This window comes from Anabas testudineus, chromosome 1, assembly GCF_900324465.2.
Source record: "Anabas testudineus chromosome 1, fAnaTes1.2, whole genome shotgun sequence".
NCBI lineage: Eukaryota > Metazoa > Chordata > Actinopteri > Anabantiformes > Anabantidae > Anabas > Anabas testudineus.
This window is the reverse complement of record NC_046610.1, coordinates 7103289-7129333: the sequence shown is the minus strand read 5'-3', so window position 1 is coordinate 7129333 and position 26045 is coordinate 7103289. Positions and strand designations below refer to the sequence as shown.

The window sequence follows — 26045 nt, the reverse complement described above, 5'->3', positions numbered from 1 at the left end:
TGTAATTGACTAAGAGACTCGGAGGTTCACTGGCATCCAGGTGCTTTTAGATTCCCCTTTTATGTTGTAAACTTCACAAACCTACCACACCCACAGGTATACATTTGACAGGATCAGGTTAATCCCCAGGATGTTGATCACAGTCACAGTGACGTGTTTTATCTGTAGCTACATTGTCAGTAAAACGCGACCCCTTCAGAACGTGACACTAAAGAGCAAGTACTTAATGTTTCAGAGGAAAGGGACGATGTCGCTTGTGTGTGTGTTTATATTTCTATATATATATATATGTATGTGTGTGTGTGTGAAAGCAGCTGAAATATATATATTTTTTTTACCTGAGAAATTGTTAGATTTTGAAGTAGCTGTAAAGTGCACAGTGGATGTTACTACTGTACACAAACCATTGTTCTGTTTGTAGCTAATTTGAGCGACTTGAAAAGTAGTAAATGAAAAATGTATGTCCAATCATATATTAAACACTGTTCCTATAAAATAATGTGTTTTATTCCAGAAAAACTAGGAAAGTAACTAATAAATATAGTCGAGTAAAAAGGCTGGATACAGTTTTATATTTACTGTGATCAATAATGACAATAAAACAAAGCTTCAAAGTTTTTGGCTTAAAAAAATAGCTCTACAATATTCTCTCTCAGATGCAGGGGAGCATAATACTACTATTACTTTATAAAGGGGATATTCAAACAGTACAAGTACCTCAAATTGCAGTATTTAATTGTGCTGGTTAATTGCTTTCCACTACTGCTCCCGTCCTGTGAGTTGCATTAACTAACCTGAGCCACTAGTTTCAGCCTTGTGATTTTTGTGATTGCACCAGTGGTCACAAGCAGCCAGAGGCGCGCTCACGGGGACACGCGAACGCGCCCGACCCACCTGGACCAATCGTCTGCTGCTGCTGGTTCGTGTGTGTGTGTGTGTGTGCGTGTGTGTGTGTGTGCGTGCGCGCACTGCCGGTGCTGCAGCTCGGAGGAGGACAGCAGCAGCTTCACCTGACCCGCCGATAACCTCCAACACAAGACAGATTTTCTCCTCTGAAAAGTATCTGACACTAACTCCGACGGTGTCGGAGCGGATGACGTGTCCCGACGAGCGCTCTCATCCCCCCGGTAAGTCACGCAGGACGGTGCCGCCGCATCATGCCGTGTTCGGCCGGGTGACGAGCTGCCGTCACTCGGCTGTGGAGCGGAGCAGAGTGCGTTCGTACATTTTTACAAATCAGGTGCTGCTCTGTGTCCTCTCGGAGCCTTTGAGTCGTCCGACAGTGCAGCTCGGGTCCGATGTGACATCATTATGAAGATGTTTAGTAGTTTGAGGCCTGAATGTGTTTGTTTACATCTGCACCATAGAGACATTGGCTTATTCTGAGTGATCCTCTGCAGAACTTAACCAAGCACGTCTATTATTTGTTCTATTTCTAGTAGTCAAACAGTGCACACACCTGTTTTTATTTTATTTATTAATAATGTTTTTTCCTAAAACTAGGGAACAATCAAACCTTTCTGCAGACTCTGTATGTGTGTAGTAGGAATCAGTTCATCTGGGAACAAATGTGTAGCTTACACACACAGCAGTCTCTCTTTGTACATGACTGAAGCTTATTATTAGTATTATTACTTTATCCACTTGCAGGATGCATACGTATGTTTCAGTATGAGTGCTGTTAAAATGTGTTTATCATAATGTAAACATAGTTTTCCTGTTGTTTTGCAAAAGTAGCCAGTGTCATCAAATTTAAAATGCAGTCATGCAAGAAGAACTTTACCATGACTACAAATCTATCAAACAATATTCAAAGCCAGCTTTCATTACTTCTTGTGCTATGGGTGGATTCCTGTTGCAGCCCTATATATTTAGTGGACATTTTTATTTCACGTTAAAGTGATTGAGCGGTGTTGTCTTTGTGTCGGGGTGGTTACTGTCCCAGACCTTTTTGGTTCAACATGTGTGGCTTTATAACTCTGCCCCTGTTGGTTTTGTTCTGCACCTCAGATCCCGGCTTCCTCGGCTTTTGTACACTATTATCCACGCTGAGATGAATTAGAGGGCAATCCATTCAAGTGTTGGCAACAATACCCCAGTGGGGAAAAAAAAAGAGTTTCTCCCTGGGTCAGGTCAAGGGGGAGGGCGGTGTCACCCCCCGGTTGCTGTGGAGGCCGAGAGTAACATGGAAAACTCAATTCTCTGACGTCAGCCCAAGGAGGAAGATACTGGGGGGCTTGATTTATTTGTGTGGGAGCATGGAGGGGCTGAATAGTTGTTAGCAACTTGGGTTTACCCATGCTCTTTACTGCCTAAAAATCTGTCCTTGTCTAATAAACCTAGGAGGAAAATGAAAGTCCTTTTCTTAAATCTCCCACCCGTCACCACCAGTGAATTATCCAACGAAGAAAACAAGCCCAAAATAAAAAGTTGAGGTAAAGAAATTTTAAAAAATGAAGCCCATCCTGTTGGATTCTAAATATTGTTTTGGTACAGTATACGTGCAGTGTCTGGATTGTGGGTCACGTGCATGCGCTGCCTGGTAGTAAGCGGTGTTATGGAGGTATTAAACTGTTTTCTAATAAAGCTTGTTGTGTTTTTGTGCCCTTGGGTAAACACCTTTCCCCACATGCCATGTAAACATGTTTGCATTCCCTCCATGTTTCCCAGCTGTCGTCGCTATGGTGACCTGAGCGCCTGCTTTATTCGTCACCTTTGTCTCATAATCATAATATAACCCGCACTTCATTCACGAGCTATTGGTTTAAGCCACTTGTTAAGCAGGTTTTTTGCTAAATCATACAGTGCGCGTCTTATTATGCTCAAAATGCTGTGATTAACCTGTAAGCTTCTGGGCCAGACACTGGAAGCCAAGAGGTACAGCAAGATTTGCCTGAAGCAGATCTTGGCACCAGGCTCAGATTGCTAAAGCAACAATGGGAGCTCAGAGCCAGAGATGATGCAGATGCAGTGGTCCGCTGTAGGCCAGACACTGATCACCTGTTAACAAAAGAACAAACAGGAGAAGACTCAAAGCTCTGTTTTTGATCCAAACCCTCACAGATGAAGTATCCTGTCCCGTTCCCGCCACTCCCCCTCCGTGTCAGGGCCTTGTCTGAGAGGGTTTTGTTTCACCCGGTTCTCCGGCTGTGTGATGCTTTTGTATTTTTTATTAGGAGGATTCAGGTTTGTTTTGTAGTCTGACGTGTGATCGACTTCTGGAAAATACCTTCACAAGCTGGATGAGTTGATGTGACGAGAGAGGGCCATAGAGATAAAATCTGGGTGGGTGATCTGCCTAGAGATTGACCCGTGGTCTGAATTGTAATTCTTAAAGATACTGTAGAGCACAGCCGGACCAGAAGTAGCTCTTAGAATAAACCATTCATCCAATCACCATAGTCGTATTTGAGGCTATAGTATTCTGTGGCTTTGTTGACATAGTGTGGACCCATGTTTTTAATGCTATTTGAAGTTCTAATGAAGTTTCCACCTACATAGTGGATAGATACTGTGGCCATATTTAAGATAAATCATGATATAAGATCACTGGATTGCCTATTTATATAATATTATATTTATATATTATTAAAGTGTATGGAGTTCAGTTCACCAAACACTGAGCATGATCTATGAGTCCATCAGTTTCCTGTCGTAGAGCAGCTACTGTACACAGAATACTAGTAAGGACAGCAACAAACTCAAGTATCTAACAACATGTTAAACTTGGTTTTACTTAGATTAAAGACATAAGAACAAGGAGTTTTTACACTCTGTAACACAGATGATGTCTATCTTAGAAAATAAAAATATTCAACAAAAGTACACAAAACGTAAAATGTAATTTCATGTCACTTTAATCAAAAAATATAGATGATAATAGATAACAGAGGCACAGTTACCACTGTATTAGGTACACCAAGTTAGGACTAACGCAGTCTAATGCAACAGCTCTGCACTAATTTGTAAGAATGTTTTGTTGGAAGAGGGAGGCGTTTTATTTTGGAGGGTGTAGTTTGTGGTGTTTCTGAATGTCCTTGTTTTTCACTGCTTTATTTAGACTAAACACGTAAACACGAAATATTCTAAATACCTCTTAGTATAAAATGTGTTTGACAAAACATTATGTGTGTATTCAATATGTAGTTTATCACCTCATATCAATACTTTATTTACCTCATTTAGTCTATACATTGATAAATAATTATGTCATATGAAGATAGATGATTATATTTCTATATATATGTGTGTGTGTGATGATAGAAATATATACTAGGATTATAGGATTTATTTCTATATTCAGGGTACCGGTAGTATAATTGCTTCTCATACAGAATCTAGTACCAAATCTAGCAGAGAGTCCTTGTTTGTTTGAATCAAATTAAATGATTAGGTGGATTCCCTCCTCAGTTAAAGGTTATCCGTCAGCTGTGATATAACCTGTGTTGTAGGTGATCAGGTAGTCATTCATATTAGTCTTAGCTGAACCCCCCTGAAGTTTGTTTAAACAGTCATTGACAGAGGAGCCTCGCGTGCTCTGCAAACTAGCAGCTTTAATCTTTTAAATTTGAAAACCTCATTTCAGGCACAGGCTGTTATTAGCAGGCTTATGCTAAGCTTGGGGGATACGTTGTGCAGGGGGCCACTGTATCTGCACACGGTCTTTACTGAATCTTTCACTCTGCAGGTGTTGGAGGACTGCACTACTGTTGGATAAACAAGTTTATTTCTGTATTAATTGGTTTTCATTAGATTGTTTTCTAGCGTGCACTGTATATTATACCAGAGTAACCCTATGATTTGGAGCTGGTGTGAGTTGCAGTACGATTTGTTGAGTGTGTTGGCAGTCCTTGTGTTTGGCAATCTCCAGCTTTTAATTCCAATATGTCCTAAGTCATAAATAATGTTCTAGTGCTGTCATCAGAAAGTAATGTAAAAGAAAGGTTAGACATAATTTCAGCCTGAGCAGTGTGTGGTATATTGCACATTGTTTCTCTGTGTGATGAATAGATAATAACACAAACAGTGGGTCTTAATGTTGTGGACTTCGTTTGGTGTAGAGCTGATTGAGATCAAGTTACAGAGGAGGTTCTTCTCTATAACCAACTGCGAACTACTGCTCTGTGATGCCGTGATTACTGATGAGCATTGGTTTCAAACTAATACCTAAACTGAAGACATTCAGGTAAATTGGTGACTCTAAATTACCATTAGGTGTAAATATGACTGTGAAAAACTGTCTCTGTCTAATAGACTGACTCAAATTGATGCCTAGTCCTCCCATGACCGTAAAGCAGTGAATATAGCTGAATGTATGTACGGTGGTTCTGTCAAACCGTGTGGCTGCTGATCACTGTATTAAGAATAAAACTAAACTCTATTGTAGCACCGTCATACTTCAAACTGTGATGTTAAATAAGTTTACATATTCTCGTAGCAGTTTTTAGCACACACCATATTTTACAAGTAAAACACTTTATGACTTTTACAGCATCACTTTGCAGCAAAAGAAGATACATTATTTTATTTTTGAGCAGTGTTGTGGAGTTGGACATTATGATGCTATGTAGTGAAGTTGTTAACATGTGCAGCTGGTATTAAGTGTAATAAGAAGCAGGTTTAATAACAGGAATGCTAAACCTATAATATACTCTTTGATTATGTCCAGTTTAAGCTATGCACTAATACATGTTATGATGTGCAACACCTGTATGAATAAGATAATAATTGTATGTATTCACATAATATCTGACAAAATAGCAACTGCAGCAGCACCATTACAGCATCCAATACTGTGGATTAAAAAGAACTTAAAGTACCAGAACACCATGGTATATTTATTTGATGTAATCATTAATCAGAACTTTAAGTGACCCAAATATCCTACAAAGTGTTTTGTACTTTCTGGACTGTTCTACATAACCCAGAAACCTACATTTCTTCCTTAAGAGCTAATGGAGCTCTAATGGAGGCACAAAGTGACCACAGACTGACCAAAAGAGAAAACCGATATGACATGACCGACATGAATCACCTTCTTGACAACAGAGTGAGAAAGCTCAACACATTAGTCATCCAGTATTTCTAGGAAAAGTAGATAACGGGGGTGTAGAAGCTAATTGAATAGTATTTTCTGAATTAAAAAGATATTACTGACAGCTTTCCTCTCATGCTCAATGGGACTTTGATGCTGAGAGAGATGGAAGGGAGACTGCCGTCTATTTATAGCAATGTTTCTGAATTGTGGGACAATTTTGAGTCACAGTAAAGGAACATCTGGGACAGCTTGTAGGCAGATTTAATTGCTACTGGTGCCCTTTGAAACATGCTGTGTGAATGGAGCTTGTCACTTTTTATTTGCAGATTCTTAGCAAAAACACATGTTGTGCAGGTAGAAATAATACTATTAGGCAGGGATCCATCATTGTCAGTACTGTAGGTTTAGCTTGAATGAGGTGCCATGCACTGTACTTTGACCTCATTAGGAATTCATTCCTCACTCTAGACAAATAACACCATGTAATAATCTCTTTAAAACCAGATTTTGCAGATTTGCGAATCAGGAAACTGTTGCACTCTGTTTCAGCCGCTTTAGTCCTCAGTGCAGAACCTGCTGTATCACACATGGCTGGTTGTTGTGGAGGTAGGTAGCTTGTGCATGCAGTCGGAATTAGATGTGTAAACTAGCTTATTTTGCATTGCTATTTTGGTTGTATTGTTGGCTCGAAATAATGTCTTCTCAGTCTTATTGATCACTTTGTCGCATGGGGGGGGGAAGCTCTGTGTTTTAACCCATTGATCCTGCAGTTAAAATGAGCACATGAGCTAATTAAGGAAGAGTAATGAGTGAATTAACAGCTAATTGAATTGTTTTGTGTGCAGAAAATGTGTCTTCTTAAGAGACTTTAGAGAGATGATCCCATCTGTTTCTGTTTCCACTCCAGTACATGTTGTTTCCTGCATTTTGAATATTTCACTAATCCGAAGAAAAAAAGTCACACAGGTGATCTCCCTCTGGGTTAGCATCTTTGAGTGACTATCCACTCAGGACAGCAGCAATTTGGATGGAAGAGAGGTAATTCTGTTCACTGGGATATGAATAATTTACTCAGTCAGGCTCTGCCAGAGTTCAGACAAAAAGTTCACAAGTGCTCAGTCTTTGGAAATACCTGATAAATCCAGGATTTCCTGAATAATAGGTTCCTTGTCCACAGTGTGTCTCAACTAAAGACATTTTTCTAGTTGTGCCTTGTTGCAGATTTTCTGGTGTTAATTTTTGTGAGCAGAGCGGTTCATATGGAGAGTAAGTTGACACTGGTACATTTTATTTGAAGGTGAGTTTGGAGCTTTAAAGTGATTTTTGCAGGAGTCATCTTACGTGAATACATTAACGACCCCACTGTCACCTTCTGCTACATCTCAACGATAATCTGCAATCCCATTTTATATTCTCTGTGCGTGAAAAGGGAACTTTTGGCAGTGCAGCTCTTTCATCTTCACTGTTGCCTGCAGTATCCTGGGTAGTGGCTATTTGTGTATTTTTGTTTGTGGATAAGTTTGTGTTGCTGAGAATATACCCAGGCTGCTCTGTGTCCTCTCCATTGGAAACAAGACACAGAAAATACTTTTCATCCAGTCAGCCACAGAGTGTTTGTTTGCCATTTTGCAAACTAAATGATTAATTGCTGAAACTAATATTAGTTATATTTCAAGCTTCAAGACTCTGTGTTACAGTCATTAGTGAAATAAAAATCTCATTGGCATTAAAATCACTACGTGCCCCTTCACCACCGTTTGGACAAGCGGGGATCAAGGTGCTCGGAGGGATCAAAAACAAACAGGTCTGACAGCGATACCCCACTGAGCCCTACGCAGAACTTCGCTGTGCTAACGAGCATTCCCATGGTAATGATGATGGAGCAGGATGGGCCAAATCCCTTATGAATGTGCCTCTTTGCCCCTACGGTGTGAGTGAAAGACCTCAGCTCTGTGGGGGCTTTACTGACCCTCAGGAAATTGAACTCGATGTTAACAACAGGGGATTATTAGAGCTGGTGGCGCCTTGACCTTCAGCATTACACAATTGCGAGTAAGAGAGGTTTTTGTTTGTTTTGGGCTTGATGGCTCCCTGGAAACTTGTTGACAGGTACCTCCGGTTGAAGTCCTTTTGGAGACTGAAGTTTTTATAGAATAAGAAAAGAAGAAGATGCTGCATGCATTCAGAGATCTCTGTGCATGAAACTGCAGACAGATGCAAAACAAAAGGGAGAAACAATATCAAACTCCAGAATCTGGAGATCTGAGACAGTGAGGGGATGCACATATTTTGCACAATTGTGAAGCTTTAGTATATAATTCACCTAATTTTCGCTCTCATCACAGCTCTCAGAGCCCTGTACATGTACATTTATTACACAATTTGTAACATGCCTGTGTGTTTTCCCAAAGGTCATAAAACAAGCTTCTGGACTTTCCTGTCAGTTCATCTGAGGCATCGTGTGGGGCAGTTGTTCATGGCTGTTTACACTTCCTCTGTGTGTTGTAACTTGTTCAATAAAGTCTGGAAAGCATTAGAGGATGTTTTGTACAAAAAATGGGTAGCAGAGGTTAGGAAAGAACCCTCTTTTTATCTTAGTAAGCTGTTCGGATGAGCAAAAAGGGGTTTCTTAGAGCTTCCATTTAGTTTTTGGTGAAATACTTTTTTTTTTTTTTTTCAATTTCTGCCTTACACTTTCCATCTTGCCACAGAGTTGCATTATTGCATTTTTGCCATCGCTGTTCTCCCCCAGATGACAAAACTGTTCCCTCACTGCTGACTCGAATATGGCTGAGAGGTCTAATGGGAATGGAAATGATGACAGATGCTGGCCGGAGCTCTCATCATAACAACTATCATAAATGATTGGTTATGGGTAGAAACATTACGGTTTGACTGACTTTATGCACAAAGACTGTGGGACTAGGGTTAAGCACAGAAATTCAGGAGTATTAGTACTACCTGGATTGGTCTTGTTGGTCAATTAACATCCCAGTGTGCCTCATCAACACTAAAATAAACTAAACTACCTACAGTAGCTTTAGATTTTCACTGCTGGTCAAACAGATGAAAACATCTGATGACGACTTCGAGACCAAACAATTGTTGGTTGTTTACTCATTTCAGCTCAAGCAATACCTGGATCTATGCATCTACCTCGCATTTATCTTGAAACCTTGTGGGAGAGCCCCCAACTTCACTGCCGTAGAAAACTGACGCTGACCTTCACAGACGTAGACTGTGTTACCCACTAGACACTAGACAGAGGGTGGGGTATTGCTTGTCACTAATGAAGACCAATAGGCATGGGAATGCCTCAGGGTCAACAACAGGTGGACCTTTTCAATGACACAGTCTGTCTGTGTTCATTCATAGCAGCAGGCGAATGTGTGGAACCTGGAAATAGTCTTTGTGCTTCCCTCTCCCTCTGGCTTTCTCTGTATAGTGTTACTGACAGGTGTGTTTCCGCCTCTGCAAATTATATTAGGCAAATGACGTTGGTTACAGCTTTGCTGGTTGTAGTTCCTTCGTCCTGAAAAATACCACAAACTGATCACTGTCACAAACCTGATTTCTTTGCAGAATGCCTGGAACCAAAGGGCATGTAGCAGATTTAACACAACAAGCAGAGGTCTGTTTTATTAGAGTCACTTTTAGCAGTTTTAAAAGACTTAGTTTTTTTGTTAGGATTCAACAAACAAGATGCACAGTAATGTCTTACTGAGTGAGCTTTAGTGGCTGAGATAAGCTAACAAACATCCAGTGACATCTCATTGAATTCTGTGCTAAAAAGTCTATGAATAAATTTCCCCCAATATTGAACTTAAACTCAGTTTGAGGTCAGATGTTCTCAAAGTCTTATGAATTAGACATGAGTGGTGCTGAGGTCCAGCTCTGAGGACAGGACAGGGCAGCTGAGTGTGCAGGCTGATGTGGGCAACATGAGGCCATTTGTGACGTCTGCCCTGTTAATAATTAATAAACTCTGAGTCTCAGGTGGACACGACTGCTAACTAATGGGAGATTATCTTTAGGACTGTACAGAGCCAGTACGTAGATTGGTGAAATCAGCAGAAAGTGGTCACCTGGACAGTGTCTAATACTAATTACTTATTAGTAATGGTGGTTATATTATGTTCTACAAAGAGCTAAAATGCTCTCCATCACCGCAGTGTCTCTGATTTATCTGCTGATGTGTCTTTGTTTAGACAGGCTGGAGTATCAGATCACTGTAGTCATGTCAACTGTGGCAGTGAGCTATGTGCTGTCCTGAAACTCAACCAGTTTCCCTCCAACGGAGAGCTACAGTGCTGATTTGACAAAGACAGACAAGGGAGGGGGACGAAACTCAAGTACTTCACTTCCTTCTTGGTCTGTGGGGTTAAACACTAGTTTTCCCGCACTCATTTATTTATTATCAATAACCACAACCAACCAGAGGCCTGTCATCAGCAAACATTAGTACTGTCTTCAAATAGCACTGATCACTTATCACTCTGCAGTGATGATAAGACAGTGGAAAACATGTATCTCTTTAAAAAACGTGGTCATTTCTATAAAACAAATAAAACTGCACTTGGAAAATTGGCAGGATTAGTCAGCTTGTGTTTTGTTTTTATGAGTCTTAAGTAGTTGTCAGGCTGACAGGCTGTGCCCTCAAGTCATGTCCTTGAAGGCTTAAGGCAGCTTACATTTGAAGATCTGCAAAGTTGTGCATGTGTCTGTATTTGTGGGTGCAGTAACATGACATGTTTGGATTTACTATTGTTCTTTTCCGGAACGACCTTGCAGATATTTTCTGCTGCGCCGTGCTCTTTTGTTTATCCTGTTGCTAAGCTTTTTTTTCCTATAGCAACAGGTGATGCTGACCTAAAAACACGAGAGACTGACTGACTGACTGTTTCCCCAAGTTACTGTCAGTTCAGCTCTATCAGGAACTTTATGTAGTGTCTAAAAGATAGAGTTTAGAGATTGTTGTTTTTTATTTTACTGGAGCCTCATCTTTACTCATCTTCATTAGCAGTCCTCTACATGAGAACTGTTTAAATTAAAAATGATGCCAAACTATCTAACAGATGCTAAGCTGTGTGTGTAATGTCTCTGACCATTATCCATCACGCAGCCTTCAAACAACTTCAAAGCCCTTCAAAAGTAGAAAGTAAAATAGGATTTGCCACGTCCCTCATTGTGAGCTGGGTACCCCTTCTCTTTTGATATGTCGCACACCTTAATTTCCTCTAATTTCAGATTATCCATGACAACATGCATGACTACCTCTGCTTAATCCTGTCCTGTGTTGTTTTTGCTGCCGCTGTAGCTCCATGGCCATCGTCGCCCCCCGTCCTCTTCTTCTCTCTACTGGGAGGTAACCTTCAAAGGCTCTGCAGAGCACGATGGACGACCAGCTGAGTGACGGAGATGGACAGAATCAAAGGACGCGCTCCCTTCATTGTGACTAGATGAAGGGACACCTACCTTCCTCCTGCAGCGAGAGGACGTACATGGAAGCATTTCCATGCTGATAAAAGAAAACAACTTAGATCTTTGGAAAAAGAGATAATACCATACTATACTAGTATACTACTGTATATTTAGTTGTGTACCACGCTCTCTCAGCATAGAGCTCATGCTGACAGTTTATCCTTGTGATGCTTGTTATGAGTTGTCCGTCCACAACCAATGAGCCAGAGAGCTGCAGCAGTGAGGGGAGCAGCTGCACCACTTCTTCCACCACCACCTCTGACCCGTCCTCTATGTCCAAAAACACTCTCTCCACCCAACCTTCCCTCAGTGACACACCAGACACCTCCAAGCATGAAACTCCCCCTCCGCCACCGCTGCCACCACCCCCTCCCGTGGCTCCCCCTCCTCCTCCACCCCTGGCAATCCTGTCCACAAACCACAACGCAAGGAAGAAGCGCCGCGTGCGCAGCTTCTTCTGGAAGCCGATACCAGAGGAGAAAGTGCGCGGGAAGCCCAACATCTGGACGATGGCGGTGCGGCAGCAGCAGTTCCAGATTGACGTTCGCTCTGTGGAGGAGTTGTTCGGGCAGCAGGAGGAGACGGTGACGGGCATACGAGGGGTGACGCCAACACCTGGAACATCAGCTCGTGTGTCCCGGTCCCGCTCTTTCAAGGAGAGCAGCAAGGACGAGGCGAGTGGTTGTCATCAGTAAAAGATGTCTTAAAGTTAATGCAAACAACAGGAGATGCTCCAATTTAGAGTGATTATCCTTTGAAATTGTATTTAAAACAAATTAATTCTTAAAACTATATAGAAAATCTATAGAACCTGCTGAAAAGAACAAGTTGATTTTCTTTATTCACAGCAAACTAAAAATCATTGAAAGTTCTCTTCAAAGATCTCTGTTTTGGCCATCCGTTTTCAAAGTTAGATAACATTTTGTCAGGTTTAGACTCATTTCATAGTCCAGATTCAGTAAATACACACAGATTAAAATCTGAACACCAAGTGCCAGATTCATAACCATACAAAGATACTGACACTGCTGCATCCCTGTAGTGACATGTGAGGTAACGGTGCTCAGTTACAGCTTTTCTTTGAGTTTAAAGTGGTATTTCTGTTCAAAAACAGAACAAAAGCATGCTTGCATCATTGTGTACTCCTGGTTAGTACCATGTGAACTGTAATGAAATACACGCTTGAAGCGTAAAGGACACTCATGTCAGTGGATAACTCCCCTGACTGCAGCTGAGCAAACCTCAAAGTGTGAACAGTTTGCAGGGAACAGTTGTTATTAGGTATATAGCCACTGTTTCTGCAGCAAGCAGCACGATGCTATTGCCAAATATTAGCTAACCTTGTATATTGTGTTATAGAGTAGCTGCAGCTAAAACACAGATTCATTTAATTCATTGTTAATGAAGGAAATGTGAACTGCACCTGTGGCCCAGTGGAGATTCAGTGTCCCATAGGGCGGTGGTGTTAACACAAGAAACAACAATCAGTCATTTGGAGTAGGGAGGAGTGTGTATACACACGTTTGTTCCTGTTACAAGACTGCTGCTAACCATAGCTGCAGGAAAATAATATTTTACTACTTTGATTTGTTTTCAGATCAGCATCCTTGACTCCAAGAGAGGGATGAATGTGGGTATTTTCCTGAAGCAGTTCAAGAAGTAAGTTCTCATCCGGTGAGCTCACTGGTGTATATACCAATGTGTGACGAGTCAGGGAAAAATCCTGATGCAATACTGTTTAAATATGAAGGTAACAGCACACACCTTTGGAGTGATCAGAAATAATTGGACCACCAATCTTATAAGCTGTTCTAAAGGTATACGGACACCTTTACAAGCATTATCCCCTGCTCTGACAACGATGTGACCACACACAGTGGCTGCTTTGCGTAGCTTCGGGTAATTAGCTGTGTTAGTTGACACCAGTGGCAAACGGGTACATCAGCCAGGTTGTGTTAATCCAGGGAGCAGAGATGATAAAACAGCTGCTGCTGATGTGTGGCTTTGCATAAAAAACTATTTAAGGTATTCTGACTTGTATTATGTTCCATGACTGTGTGTGTTTTTTTTCCAGAATTGGAGTGTTTAAACACACTGAGATCTGGTGACTATGAAAGCCATTGAAAATGAGTCACATCATTTTCATAATTGTAAAACCCTTCATTGAACCTCTCTGTGCCCTGTATCAAAGCATCAGCATTCATGGTTTCTACTCTCATTGAGTTTTTCCTTTAATTTCTGCTGCTAGTACAGTGGAACATGTGACCAGTTTTGCTTTTTGGTCAGTTTATTAAAAGCTTTAATTGTTCTCACCATCATCCAGGAGGTAAGAGGCCCTTACACTGATGGTTTTGTGAAAACATTCACAGTTTAACAGCCTGGCTGAATAAAAAAATCCATTAAAAATCTTTATAAATGAGGGAGATTAGGGTCCAAATCTGTGTCGGATATTCTAAGAGGCTTTCTTAGCGCTCCATTGTTTTGTCATTTATTGGTTCAGACGGTCTGAAGGTGTTCGACCAGAGCAGACTCTGGATTGTGTTACATAAGAAGTCGGAGCAGTGCAAAAAGTGCGTCACGTGTCTGTTTGCGTGATGATCTATTTGCATGGTTTCCCAGTGCATTTTAATGACATTTGACTGTCAGCCATACAGCAGTGACCTCATCACAGCCACTATTTATTTCTGTGTTGTGTCTTTTTAATTTACTTTAGCTCCGTCCTATTGTAGGTGATTGGAGGGTTTAACACTAGTAAACAACAACAACACAGTTGATCACTGTGTGTACAAGCAACAGATCAGCAATTAGATTCTCCTACGTGGGTTTTATGAATATTTCACACCTGCAGAATTCAATAACAGCACAGTGTTCTTTTTGAGAAACTCGAGTAAATATAATATACACAAATACAGCTCTAAACATACTGAATATACTGTATATATAGAATATACTGTAGGTTTATGTTATGGTCACATAGTCCAACTATAAAAATGATATCCAACTCTTTGGTATGAAAAACAAAACAAGAACTCTGCACTGTAGCTGGTGAATCCATCCCAGGAATTGGTTGATCTTCATGGGAGTTGTTAGTGACTCCTCTCTCTAGCCTTTTATGCAGGATTATAAGTGTTTATCCAAGAACAAGATCATTTCTGGCACAGAGATAATTAGAGTTTAATGTCAGTTACAGCTTCAAATCAGTGGACATGATGTGTGCAGAAGTAAATCGACATGTTCATTTTCTCTGCACAGGCTGGTTACAGTAAGTGACTGTAGTTAGATGTATGTATTAACAGTATTTTTAAACTTCTAAACTAATATTTTGCCCTCCCACACAAACTATTTATATAGTAACAGAAGGATTTTCATGCTACGTCAATGTGCAACAGTTGAGATTCAATACAAAGAACAAACTGTGACCTCATGAGTTCAATAAAAAGCCTTCTGACCTAGAATAGGAGCCTTATACAGGTGATATTAATTACAGCATTATTGTAGTGGGTTGCATGATGTTGTCAGGTGTCAGCTTACAGGATATTTCTCATAAGGGTTTTCTAATTGTTTAATAGCAGTGATGTAATTAGGTCTCATATGTCACAGGAAAAATAAATGATGAGCAGGTTTAATAAATTTAATGTGTTCACATGTATTTGAGGAGACTTTGACTCTTTTTGTAGCACTTGAAAATTAACATTATTCTGTCGAAACAAGGCTGATCATTTTATTTACTGTATATTGTTCACCACCTTCTCAGTATTTCTGGTTACTTTTTGAAGCCAAGACAGTCAGGAACGTTTGACTCTGTTGGGATTTAGTGTCTTTGTAGACACACAAGAGCCAGCATTAAAAGAGAACACCTGTGCTATTTATTATTGAGCTGAATTGAAATGAGTCGTCTGACTTGCAGGTCCAACCGCTCTATTGTTGAAGACATACGACGGGGAGAAGGAAAGATTTATGGGGCAGAGCTGCTCAAGGACCTGTTGAAGCTCCTTCCTGATGCAGAGGAGGTCTGTGTTTGTGGATTCTGCATGTCTTTGTGGCTTTTAACAGTTTTTGAATAGCAGACAATTTATTGAATAACCGATTCTAAAACACAGTTTATGTAAGGTGTAGACACTGCTGCTTGCTGAGCTTCCCACTTTATTGTCTGCACAGATCAAGAAGCTCCAGATGTTTAAAGGAGACGCAGACAAGCTGACACTGGTCGATTCCTTTATGTTCCTCTTGATCCAGGTTCCACGGTAAGTTCATTTCAATGGTGATTACATGCTATCTTTTCTATCAAATGGAAATGAGCAAGTGAAAGGTGAATAGTTTGCAGTGTTCGGTGCTAACTTTGGGAGGATTGATTTGCATTTAGTAACTTTCCAATAAGTGTGTTATGGTGTGTTTTACTGTGGAAGAGACAGCGAGGCATCATCGGGGGGAGAGAGATTGAGGGATTTCAGCTTCAGACTTTTAATGTATTTGGCAAAAAATCATAAAACACATTTTCCCTTTGTCATTATGGGGAGAAATTATGCATAGATCAATAAGCAAAACGGCAATTTTATCTCCAGCACAATACATTGTGCAAAAAGTGCTAAGTAAGGTCTGAATACTTCAGAAGAAGTCAGTGTATGACTCATGTTTCCTCATCCATCATCTTGGCCATTTAAAATGATGGTTATCGCTCTCTGTGGAGCCTTTACCACTTTTCTTTTAAACACAACCATAAACTATTTTCCATCTCTCCATAAGCTTCAGACCGAGTTTCACCTCAAATCACAGAAGAAACTGCTCTCTCTGTGTTTTTGACAGGTTTGAGGTTCGGATTGAGGCCATGGTGCTCCGCGAAGAGTTTTTCCCTTCCTGTGCTGTGATGAGCCATGAGATCGATGTCATCCGCATCGCCACTAAAGGTAACAACACACAGACTCTACCACCTTCACACACATACACACATACACACACACGTGCATTGATAGTGTATGTGCTCAGACAGGTGACCCAGATATCCGAGCTGTCAGTTCTGGTGAACAAAAAGTAGGAATGTGTCACCTGAGATACGCTGAAGCAAAAATCAGAACTACTGTATTAAGTCATCTTAGTGTTGTTTTGTTTTTGTCAAACTTTTATTCTCACTTTATGATTGCATAAGAATTTTTTCATGCCCTGAGGCAGCAGAGTCGAAAACATAGACAACAGAATAAGATTCTGACAGAGAATAAGATTTCTCAGTCAGTCAGTGGAAAATGGTTTATATAGTAGTATATACACATCACCAGAAATGTTCTGGTGGTTACAATCAGTCCAGTGTTACTTCTGCTGAGTCGCACTGTCTTTTTAAAACTGTACTCCTCAACATTATCGTGACCCTTTCACTGCAGAGCTATGAGTTAAACATTGCAAGGGTCAAATTACTTTAACTAAAACATATATGATGTAATTTAATAAAAAAATATCTGCAGCCTTTAACTCTCACTATCAGTGTTACTGCATTAAAAGGAGAGATGTCAAAAAGAATTTACAAATGAACCTGGAACAGACAATATTACTGCTGGCAGTTCTACTGTGTGGTCGTGGAAAATGAAGATAAAGTCGCGTGAAATATGCTTCTATGATCTGCTGTAAGTTCTGTAATTGAGCTCATATTGATCTCTTTCTATAGAGCTGATGAGCTGTGAGGAGCTTCATGCCATTCTGCATCTGGTGCTGCAGGCTGGAAACATTATGAACGCTGTAAGTCTGCAAGTCATGTTCACTGTTACATCAGCATCACAAACCTGTCAGTCAGATTTAAAGGAGTGTTGAATTCCTCTTTGAATAGGTTTTCACCAGACTTTTGTTTTATTTCTTGTTTCTTATGTCTCTTTCATTTGTTTCTCTGTTCTCTTCAGGGCGGCTATGCAGGAAACGCTGTGGGATTCAAGTTGTCTTCCCTCCTCTCATTAGCAGACACCAAGGCCAACAAGCCAGGGATGAACTTGCTGCACTTTGTTGCCATGGTTTGTAAATGCTGCACTTATACAATATAATGCACACAATACCATTAAAGCCTGTGCTATCTTACTGTTTGTAATCTAATACCAAGACAGCAAAGTGGGGCCACAGAGATTACCATGGAGTTAAATCAATACTTACAGTGTGGTGCGAGCGTAAAACTGAAGGTTGAAACCTTGACACAGGTGCTGTTACTGCTGCTTTGTTAACTTAAACCTATAGAGTGATGTATTATGTAGTCTTGTGGATTGAATACCTTAATTTCTACAATTAATCCAGACAAAAGTGAAACAACAGTTAATATAAAACTGTACAGTATGGAGCAGGAGTTATTTGCCAACCACAGAGAATTAGATCCAAAGATGAAGATTACAGGAAAGCAGGTGTACAGCAGATGGTGACAGGAAGCAGAAAAGAGCCAAGAGTGTCTGGCCAACCGCTTACATAACCGAACAAAGACTAGTCTTTCATATAGCAATCCGCTTTACTTTGTGCGGTCCCAAAAATGTGGACATAAATTGTGTAATATGTCTGTCCACACAGGAGGCAAAGAAAAAAGACGAGAAGCTGCTCAAGTTTCCAGAGAAACTTCAGGATGTCCAGAGTGCAGCCAGGTAAACAAAGCACTAAATCCAATCATACCCATTCCCCTGAGCTGGAAGGAATCCTACTGTATGTTTAGGAAGTGTGTGATTAGTTTGCCGTGCTGCTGGTTCAGCATGGATCACAGTAAAAATTGGCTAAGCAGTGACTAAGACTGGATCTGTATCTTGCTTCAGCAACATAAAAACACCAGTAACTCCACAATGCACTATCCCCTCTTGTTTGTGAGCTAAATGTGTAATACATAAATCAAACGTGTAGTTTCGTGTTTTAATTATGAGTTATGGAAAATGACTCCTGCAAACAACCATTTAAATACAGTAGGTTTTAATAATTATATTTGTTATTGCATCATTGTAAATCAAGTCCAGCCTTATTGCTCAAGCTGACATCTAACTTAAAGAGCAGTACTTTTAGAGTCATTTTCAGAGCCCACTGTGAGGCTCTGTCATCTTCACAAGGTCATCTCTGTGTGGCGTCAGTGCAGCTCCTGCACCACAGAGCACAGATTACTCCTCCCTCCTTCCCTCTGGATACGTGAACACATTTCTCACAGCAGTACCGTCTTCCCCTTTAACTGTCTGACATTCAGTATTCAGCAAAATATAGTCACACTAAGCATGATTACAAGGACATGTATGTATTCCTGATCTGAATGTTTCCTTTGTCTTGTTTTGTGTAGAATCTCAGTGGAGAACATTGAGACGGAGTTTTCCTCCTTATATGTTCGGATCAAATCCCTGGAGGAAAAGGTTCAAGGAGACGAGGAGCTGCTGCAGCAGCTGAAGCCATTTCTGCAGGTGAAGATGCACTAGTTATGCAATACATGTACAGACCTGTACACAAAGGTGGATCGAGGCCACTGCACATTTCTGTACATAATGAATCCATCAAAGTGTGTAACGTATTAGAAATAACAGTGTATGTGTGTGTGTGTTTGGTGGCCTGTCTCAGAGTTCAGCACAGACACTTCAGGAGCTGAAGAGACGCAGGCTGGACCTGCGCAAAGAGGGAAACGCTCTCATTGATTTCTTTTGTGAAGACAAGGACACGTTCAAGTTGGACGAGTGCTTCCGCATCTTTCAAGACTTCTGCATCAAGTTCAAGAAAGCTGTAAAGGTTAGTTTGATTTAAAGGAAAATGGAGGTTTTATTTGCCAGCTGCACTAAGCTGAACATGTCATCGTCACAAAAAAGACGGTCACACGGTCAGTTTTTTAACGTTGCATTTGTGAGAATGAAGCCACACCATCCAAGCTTCAGAATTTGGTCATTTCTTTGGTCAATAAACTGTATAACTGATAAGATAAAGTCCTTGAAGATTCTCAGTCATCCAGGTGAAGTTATCTGGAAGTTGAGTCATTCTTGTTAGGTCGAAACGTTTCACTACTCATCAAGTAGCTTCTTCAGTCTGAGGATAGTTGGTTAGAAACCACAAATGTATCCTCCAGGTTGGTTTCACTTCACACCTGGTCTGAATAGGCTCATTAGGTGAAGTAATGAAATGGGGATGGTGTGGAAAGATGTGTGTAGAGTCAGACCTCTACCAACCCCTCCAACCCCCTAAAGTGGGCCGTTAGGTGTGTCCCACACGGTGCAGGTGTGAATTGGGCCTGATCTTTAGCCAAAGTTCAGGTTGACCTGGGTTTCCAAAGTTAGTATTTTAAACCTATGACAATTAGTCAGAACACTACGCTCGGCTTTTAAGCAGTACAAAAGAACAAGAGCAAATAACTCTGACCTTGGCGTCACTTCACTGGCTCAATTCAGAATCCTTTTGTTTGCTTTCAAACGTCGTCACGGTCTCGCTCCACAGTATCTGTCTGACCTTCTTTGGCCGTAGACTCCATCACGCTCTCTCAGGTTAGCAGATCATTCACTTTTAGTTGTGCTCATGACAAAGAGGTAGATTGACTGTGATATGAGCTGCCTGTGTACGTCAGACAGCCCAACTCACTTTCAGATTTTAAATCTTCCCTTAAAACACATGATTTCTCTTTGGTGTTTGGTTCAGTTTGACATGTTAGTGTAACTGTTGCTGTATGCTGCGTCTGTCCTTTTTGTCCTTTCATTTGTTTTAATTGTGGCCAAATGTGTTGTTTTTAAATCAGTAGTGAAATGTTTTGACTTAACAAGAAGAAAGTCCATTTTCCATGACTCAATATCTGTAGAACTAATAGAAACTACTGAAAGACACATCTATATTCAGACAAACTAGAAATATGTGTTAAAGGCGAGAGGTGCGTTAAATGTTCTTCTAGTCTGATTTGAAGTTACCACCATGTTCCTTTCTCCCTCTCTCAGGACAATGTGGATCGCGAGCTGAAAGAAGCAGCCAGGCAGCGTCGTCTGAGAGAGCTGGAGGAAAAGCGCTTTGCGTGGTCGGGTGCTGATCCAAGCGGGGGATTCGGTCGCAGCAGCAGCGAGAACGACGTAGAAATGCTCACCAAGGAAGGCCTGCTGGACTTCTTCCAGCAGAGGTCCCAGAGTCCACACAGCCCGCTGGAACGGTCTGCCAGTGCTCGTCGTCACCGCCACACCATGACCTCCATAGCCGACCGCGAACTCCAAGGATATCTGGAACTATTTGGAGGTGCTGGCAATCGCACTGATTATTCCAAATTTAACAGCCTACCTCGGTCGGGCCGTCCCATGCAGCGGAGGACAACCCCATGGATTTTAGCCCAGGATGACAACCGAGAGCTGGGCTGTGACAGACAGGTGACGTCCCCACGTGTAGAAACTGAACCCATCAGCCCACTGGCCAGGTTTTCCTCCTCTGGGCTAAACGATAATGAGGACCCACACAACAACAACAACAACAATACTTACTCATCTGTATCAGAGGGCAGCGCTCTGCCTCGTACCTTTTGTGTCTTTCAAAAACCCGCCCATCTTCCCAACCCAACAATTACGGGCCACATGAATGTTAGTGTGGAGACTCATACTTTAGTCCGAGGACCTCAAGCTTTTGACCTATCTAGTCCGAACAATAACAGTAATCTTATACACTTCGTCGACCAGGGAGATGTTGTGGTGACAGATTTGGAAAAGGAGAGACCGTCTCCACCCAAGGATCTGGACAACTTTCTATATGATAAAGTTTTAGATAGAGGGGTGGATCCTGTGAAGGCAGTGTGGGAAGAGAAAACAGATCCTCCTACACAGACTGGCTCCTCTGCAGAGAGAGAGAGAGAAGAAGAGGACAACAGCACAGTATCATCAACAACCTGTGATACACCCCTCCCACTAGATACCTCTGCATCCAATAAGAAGCCAATATTTTACATTCTGGACTGCACAGAAACAGACTGCTCTGTCACCTTGGATTATTCTGAGGCTGAAAGCTCATCACTTACAAAAGAGGGGCTTCATTTAGGAACAAGTGACCACAGCAAAGATCACGAGAGCCAGCAAGATCCAAACTCTCTGTCCTCTAATATGGCGTCCATTTCTCCCAATGATCACTCTGTTTCAACTAACGAACTCTCAGCTGCAAAGTCTGTGGACACAGCATCCATAACTCCGTCTGCAACCACAGAAGAGTGGGACACAGAGAGCTGTGACACCGCTGAGGGAAAGCAGGTGGCTGAGAAAGATGCAGCGAGAAGCAGCAGAAAACCAGCGCATGCAAAGAGTAAAAGTAATAAAGTGACAAAGTGCAGTGGAGGTCGTGGTGTGCGAACTCTGACCAGCAGCGAGAGCCAGGGCATGCGGAAAGTTGTGCCTATTAGCAAGTTTACAAGGACAGGTAGCAGCAAGAGAGCAGAGAGACCTTTGGTGCATGACAGCGGAGATTCACGCCGGCCTCTCCGAGACCAGAGCACCCCAGTGAGAGGAAGGAATGAGAAGACAACAAGACCTCCTCGACACTCGAGTCTGCCTCCGGATGAGTCAAAAGCTCAGAGGGGAAGTGGCCTCACGGGCAGCACTTCAAGGATGGCACGTGACTCGACTCCAAGGAGGGTTTCCAGCCACAAGCCAAGTGGCAAACCCTTGAGGAACATCCCCAAACCTGCACCTGAGGAGAAAATGTGCCGCTCCACCATGAGAGCCCTGGCCCATGCGCAAGCACAGGCCCAGGGTGGAGCTTCTTGTGAGAACAGCAGCTCCCAAACACTCAATAGAAACACCTCAGATGTCCCCAGCTTTGCCCGTAACACCGTAGCATCATCTTCCAGGACCAAGAAGGAGCTGGGCCCCCCGTCAGTCCCATCAACCCCGTCTCGAAGCCCGTCGCTCATGGGTCGACAAACCTCTGTAAAGCCGAACAAGGTATCGACCTCTGTTCACACCAGCGAGGAGCGGCCACAGGGGACGAACCTGCGGCGAGTGCAAAGCGTGAAGGCTACAAGTCGAAGTGCCTACCGCAGTGAGACCCCCCCTCCAGGTGCAACACGTGAGGATACTCGTAAGACCAGTAGCTTTTCTGAAAAGTCACTGGTGCCGCCCGGCAGAAGTGCTAAACCAAACTGGAAATAAAGCAAACGTAATGGAAACAGACTGCAGAGACTTTCAGTTTGAGTTTGAAGTAAAGTCACGCTCCTCCTCCGTATTCAGTGCACACACCTCCTCAGATATGATGCAAAAGACAGGAAGCGAAAAAACATCCTGGTTTGTAAAGCTCCTCCAGGTCTGTCTGTGTGTCGGGATTAGAAATTGCAAAGATGCAGTGAACTCCACATGATCCGTTCGTACAAATACTTTTCTCCACTCTTTTTTTTTTTGCATTGACTAACTGACAAATGGCTAATTGGTATTTTTACCTCTTTGCCTGCTTAGCTGTCTATACACTGTCTGTGCTAGTGTCTGCAACAATGGTGAACACTACTGAGTATATAATGCTGCTAATTAGCTCTGACACTTTGACGCAGAGTTCCAGTCTCTGTTTCATTCAGGGTTACCAAATTACCTTGCTGCTGTTACAGTGTCTTCTAGTTTTTGTTGCATCCTTTTGCAGCTCTGTGTGCTTTTTGGTTCCTTTGCTTGATACCTCAGTAAAAACGCAGTGGCCTTCTACCAGCAGAAAAAGTAGAATATGTTTGGTTGTGCATGATAAAAGTGTAGACACAATCCGATCATGAGGTTTAAATAATTGCAATGTCACTTTTTACAAATCTTCGGTAAATTAATATTACGACAATATATGTAAAGATTATTCACCCATAGTGTGTACCAACTGTGGTACTTCTCGTACCTTGTGTATTTATGTGTCAGTAGTTTGTAAATGTGTTAGAACTCCTTCATAATATCATGGAGTAGACGTGCACGCAGGAAATGTTTCCTATATACCATAAGCTAATAGGTAATCAATGCTGATGCTTTGAAAGAAAAGCATTTAACACGACTGGAACAACAATGAAATTATCACGTCTCACGTCATGTGATCTCGTTTCGCTACTGTGAATGTCGTCTGATCATGTTCTGTCCAGTCCAGCAGCTCTCTTGGTAATGTTAGTTAGTCACCTTAACTTGGTCATGACTCAGCCCCAGTTGGCGCCTATCACAGAGCTAGACATGCATTAATAATCAGTGATATTTGAATAAATCCAGATTTAACAACACTTGTGCTAAAGGTATTTTCACAGTTCTCAAAAACTCCTCCAAGCATGTGGTGCAAAATATATTTGATCTACAGCACAAACAAACGATTTCCAGAAAACGGTGACGGTATTTCCCTTTAACATACTGTAGTCATAACTGACGGAAACATAAGCCAATACAGTACTATTTAGATGTGTATGTAACCGGAAATAACCTGTTCCTGCTCAACAAAATGTTTTTTAGCTGTTCTATTGGTCCATAGCAATGTTCATGGTATTATTTATTTAGTTGTGTTTAAAATAATAATATAATAAAAGTGACAAAGAGTAGAGAGTCACAACTTCACAATGTGGGAAAAATCTTTAATGTGAAGTGGACATTTTTTGGTCCAGATGGTTAGAAGAGGCTGAGGAGTTTGGAAAAACCTTCACAACAGTGTTAAGTGTTGTTAAAATGTTTAAGGTTTAAGCTGAGCTCACATCATTAAGCATTAGTCTGCCTGTTGCTTGATGACGTGGGCTCAGATAAGACCAGAGAGGGTTCAAACTAGGGCTAAATTCAGACCTGTTGACCATTTCACACCACTTGCCTTCCAAACTGCATCGTGCCATTGCCTTAATGGCAGCAACACTCACAGCAGTGAGTTGCCTTAAAGCTTAATGTAGCCGATCCATCACCAGTAGAAACTCCTGTAATGGAGAGTAGAAACTTACATTCCATCACAACTGAAACGGTGACGCCGCTGGTTAGTGAATCGCTTTGTAAATACTGTAAAGACATAGTATTTTTCTGACGACCAACATGTTTACATAGCATCGAAAATGAAGGGTAGAAGAGAGAAGTGTGTGAGAGCAGAGATAAAACGGTGAAAACATCCATATCTTTCATCGGATGCTCCAGAGCCCTGACCTGCAGTGTGTTGACATGCTGCAGGTATCTTCCTGTTCCCTGTAATGCAAATGACGCTGATGAAGCAGTGGCACAAAAGCCCCAGTGTGGCTGTGTGTGTGGCCTAACATGACGGATGTTATAGCATGTAATATAACACAGGGCTGCAGCTAAGAAGGATGAATGAAAGATTTGCATTATTATTTTTCTATTAAAGCCCCTGAAAACAAGAAAACTGAAGAGACTGAGATGCTGGTGGTTCTCCTGACGTGGACACAGTTTACACACTGTCTGTCCTTTTCTGTATCCCTCACTGACCCCTTCTGCTGTCTTTTTAACAGCTCTAAGCATTACAAAGGCCGCCCTTAACATTATATCTCACATGTCTGCAGCTGTGGAATTTGAATGTTTGCCCTTTTCTGCACAGCTTCCGTGTCACAGGACGGTTACTGTCAAACAGTCCAAACAGAAATTACCAATACAGACTACTGAAAATCAAAATTGATATTCTTTCATATCACTTCACTCAAACAAGCTCACAGTATGTGACTTTATACAGTGTATTATTTAAACTGAATCGTTTTTTTTTTTTTTTAATCATGACAACTGCTGATTTGATATTAGTGCTACGTGTATTCCTCAGTTTATCTTTCATGATTAAAGCGTCTCGTTTTTGGCATTTGTATCCCTAAGATTGTCTTTTATACCCATGGCAGGAATGACTAGTGTTTTTTTTGTACTCTGTTTCTTTGTGACTGTTCTGCTGCAGTTTTCACACCTGAGGCTAAAAGGTGCTCATAAAAATCAGACATACCGATCACTACGTCTCTGATCACTAGACCACAGGGCTGCAGATTGTGATGTTAAATTTCTGATGATGACTTAAAAGAGATAAATAAAATCACATGTTGCTGTGTAAACTTAAAACGTTGTGGTATTTCTTTCAGAAATAGACTCTTTCGTATTAATGAAACAGAAATGAAAATAAATAAAGAACAGCATCAATATTAAACACAGTTGTCTGTGTATCCTGCTTCTCACTCAGTAACAGCTGGGATTGGCTCCAGCACAGCCACAACCCTTGAGAGGTAAAGCAGTTAGTATAATGTATGGATGGATTTATGTAACATAGTAAATGAGTACTTCAAAACTGTACTTGAGTACAGTACTTGAGTAAACATGCTGACTGCACCACCTCTGGTTGGATGTACTGTAGTAAAGGTGGGTTTAGTAGGTGTACATAAACCTTTAAACCACTAGAGTGCAGCAGAGTGTTGTTTATGCGCCTGTTACCACAGGTACAACAATACAATATTCAGGTTAAAGTACAAGTACACAATTAAAAACTACTACCACACAAAGTACAATTTCAGATTCCTTACACAAGCTAAAGTATTGAATACAAGCTTTTGTTAAAAAGTACATATACTCAGTTAAGCCAACTTACTGATTAAAGATAATAATTTAGTATGAAATAATAAAAAATGGCTGCACGTGAAACTTTTATT

At 41.3% G+C, this 26045-nt stretch overlaps 1 protein-coding gene across 1 annotated transcript; it reads left to right on the top strand.

The window, feature by feature from the left end:
* Positions 1-991: 991 nt before the first annotated feature.
* fhdc1 (FH2 domain containing 1) lies at positions 992-25428 on the top strand. Its single transcript, XM_026358746.1, has 12 exons — positions 992-1127; positions 11355-12192; positions 13116-13177; positions 15426-15528; positions 15677-15762; positions 16322-16422; positions 17172-17242; positions 17401-17508; positions 18047-18117; positions 18789-18906; positions 19061-19225; positions 20410-25428. The coding sequence occupies exons 2-12, from the start codon at positions 11686-11688 to the stop codon at positions 22585-22587; spliced, it is 3570 nt and encodes a 1189-aa protein (XP_026214531.1). The 5' UTR covers positions 992-1127; positions 11355-11685; the 3' UTR covers positions 22588-25428.
* Positions 25429-26045: the final 617 nt, after the last annotated feature.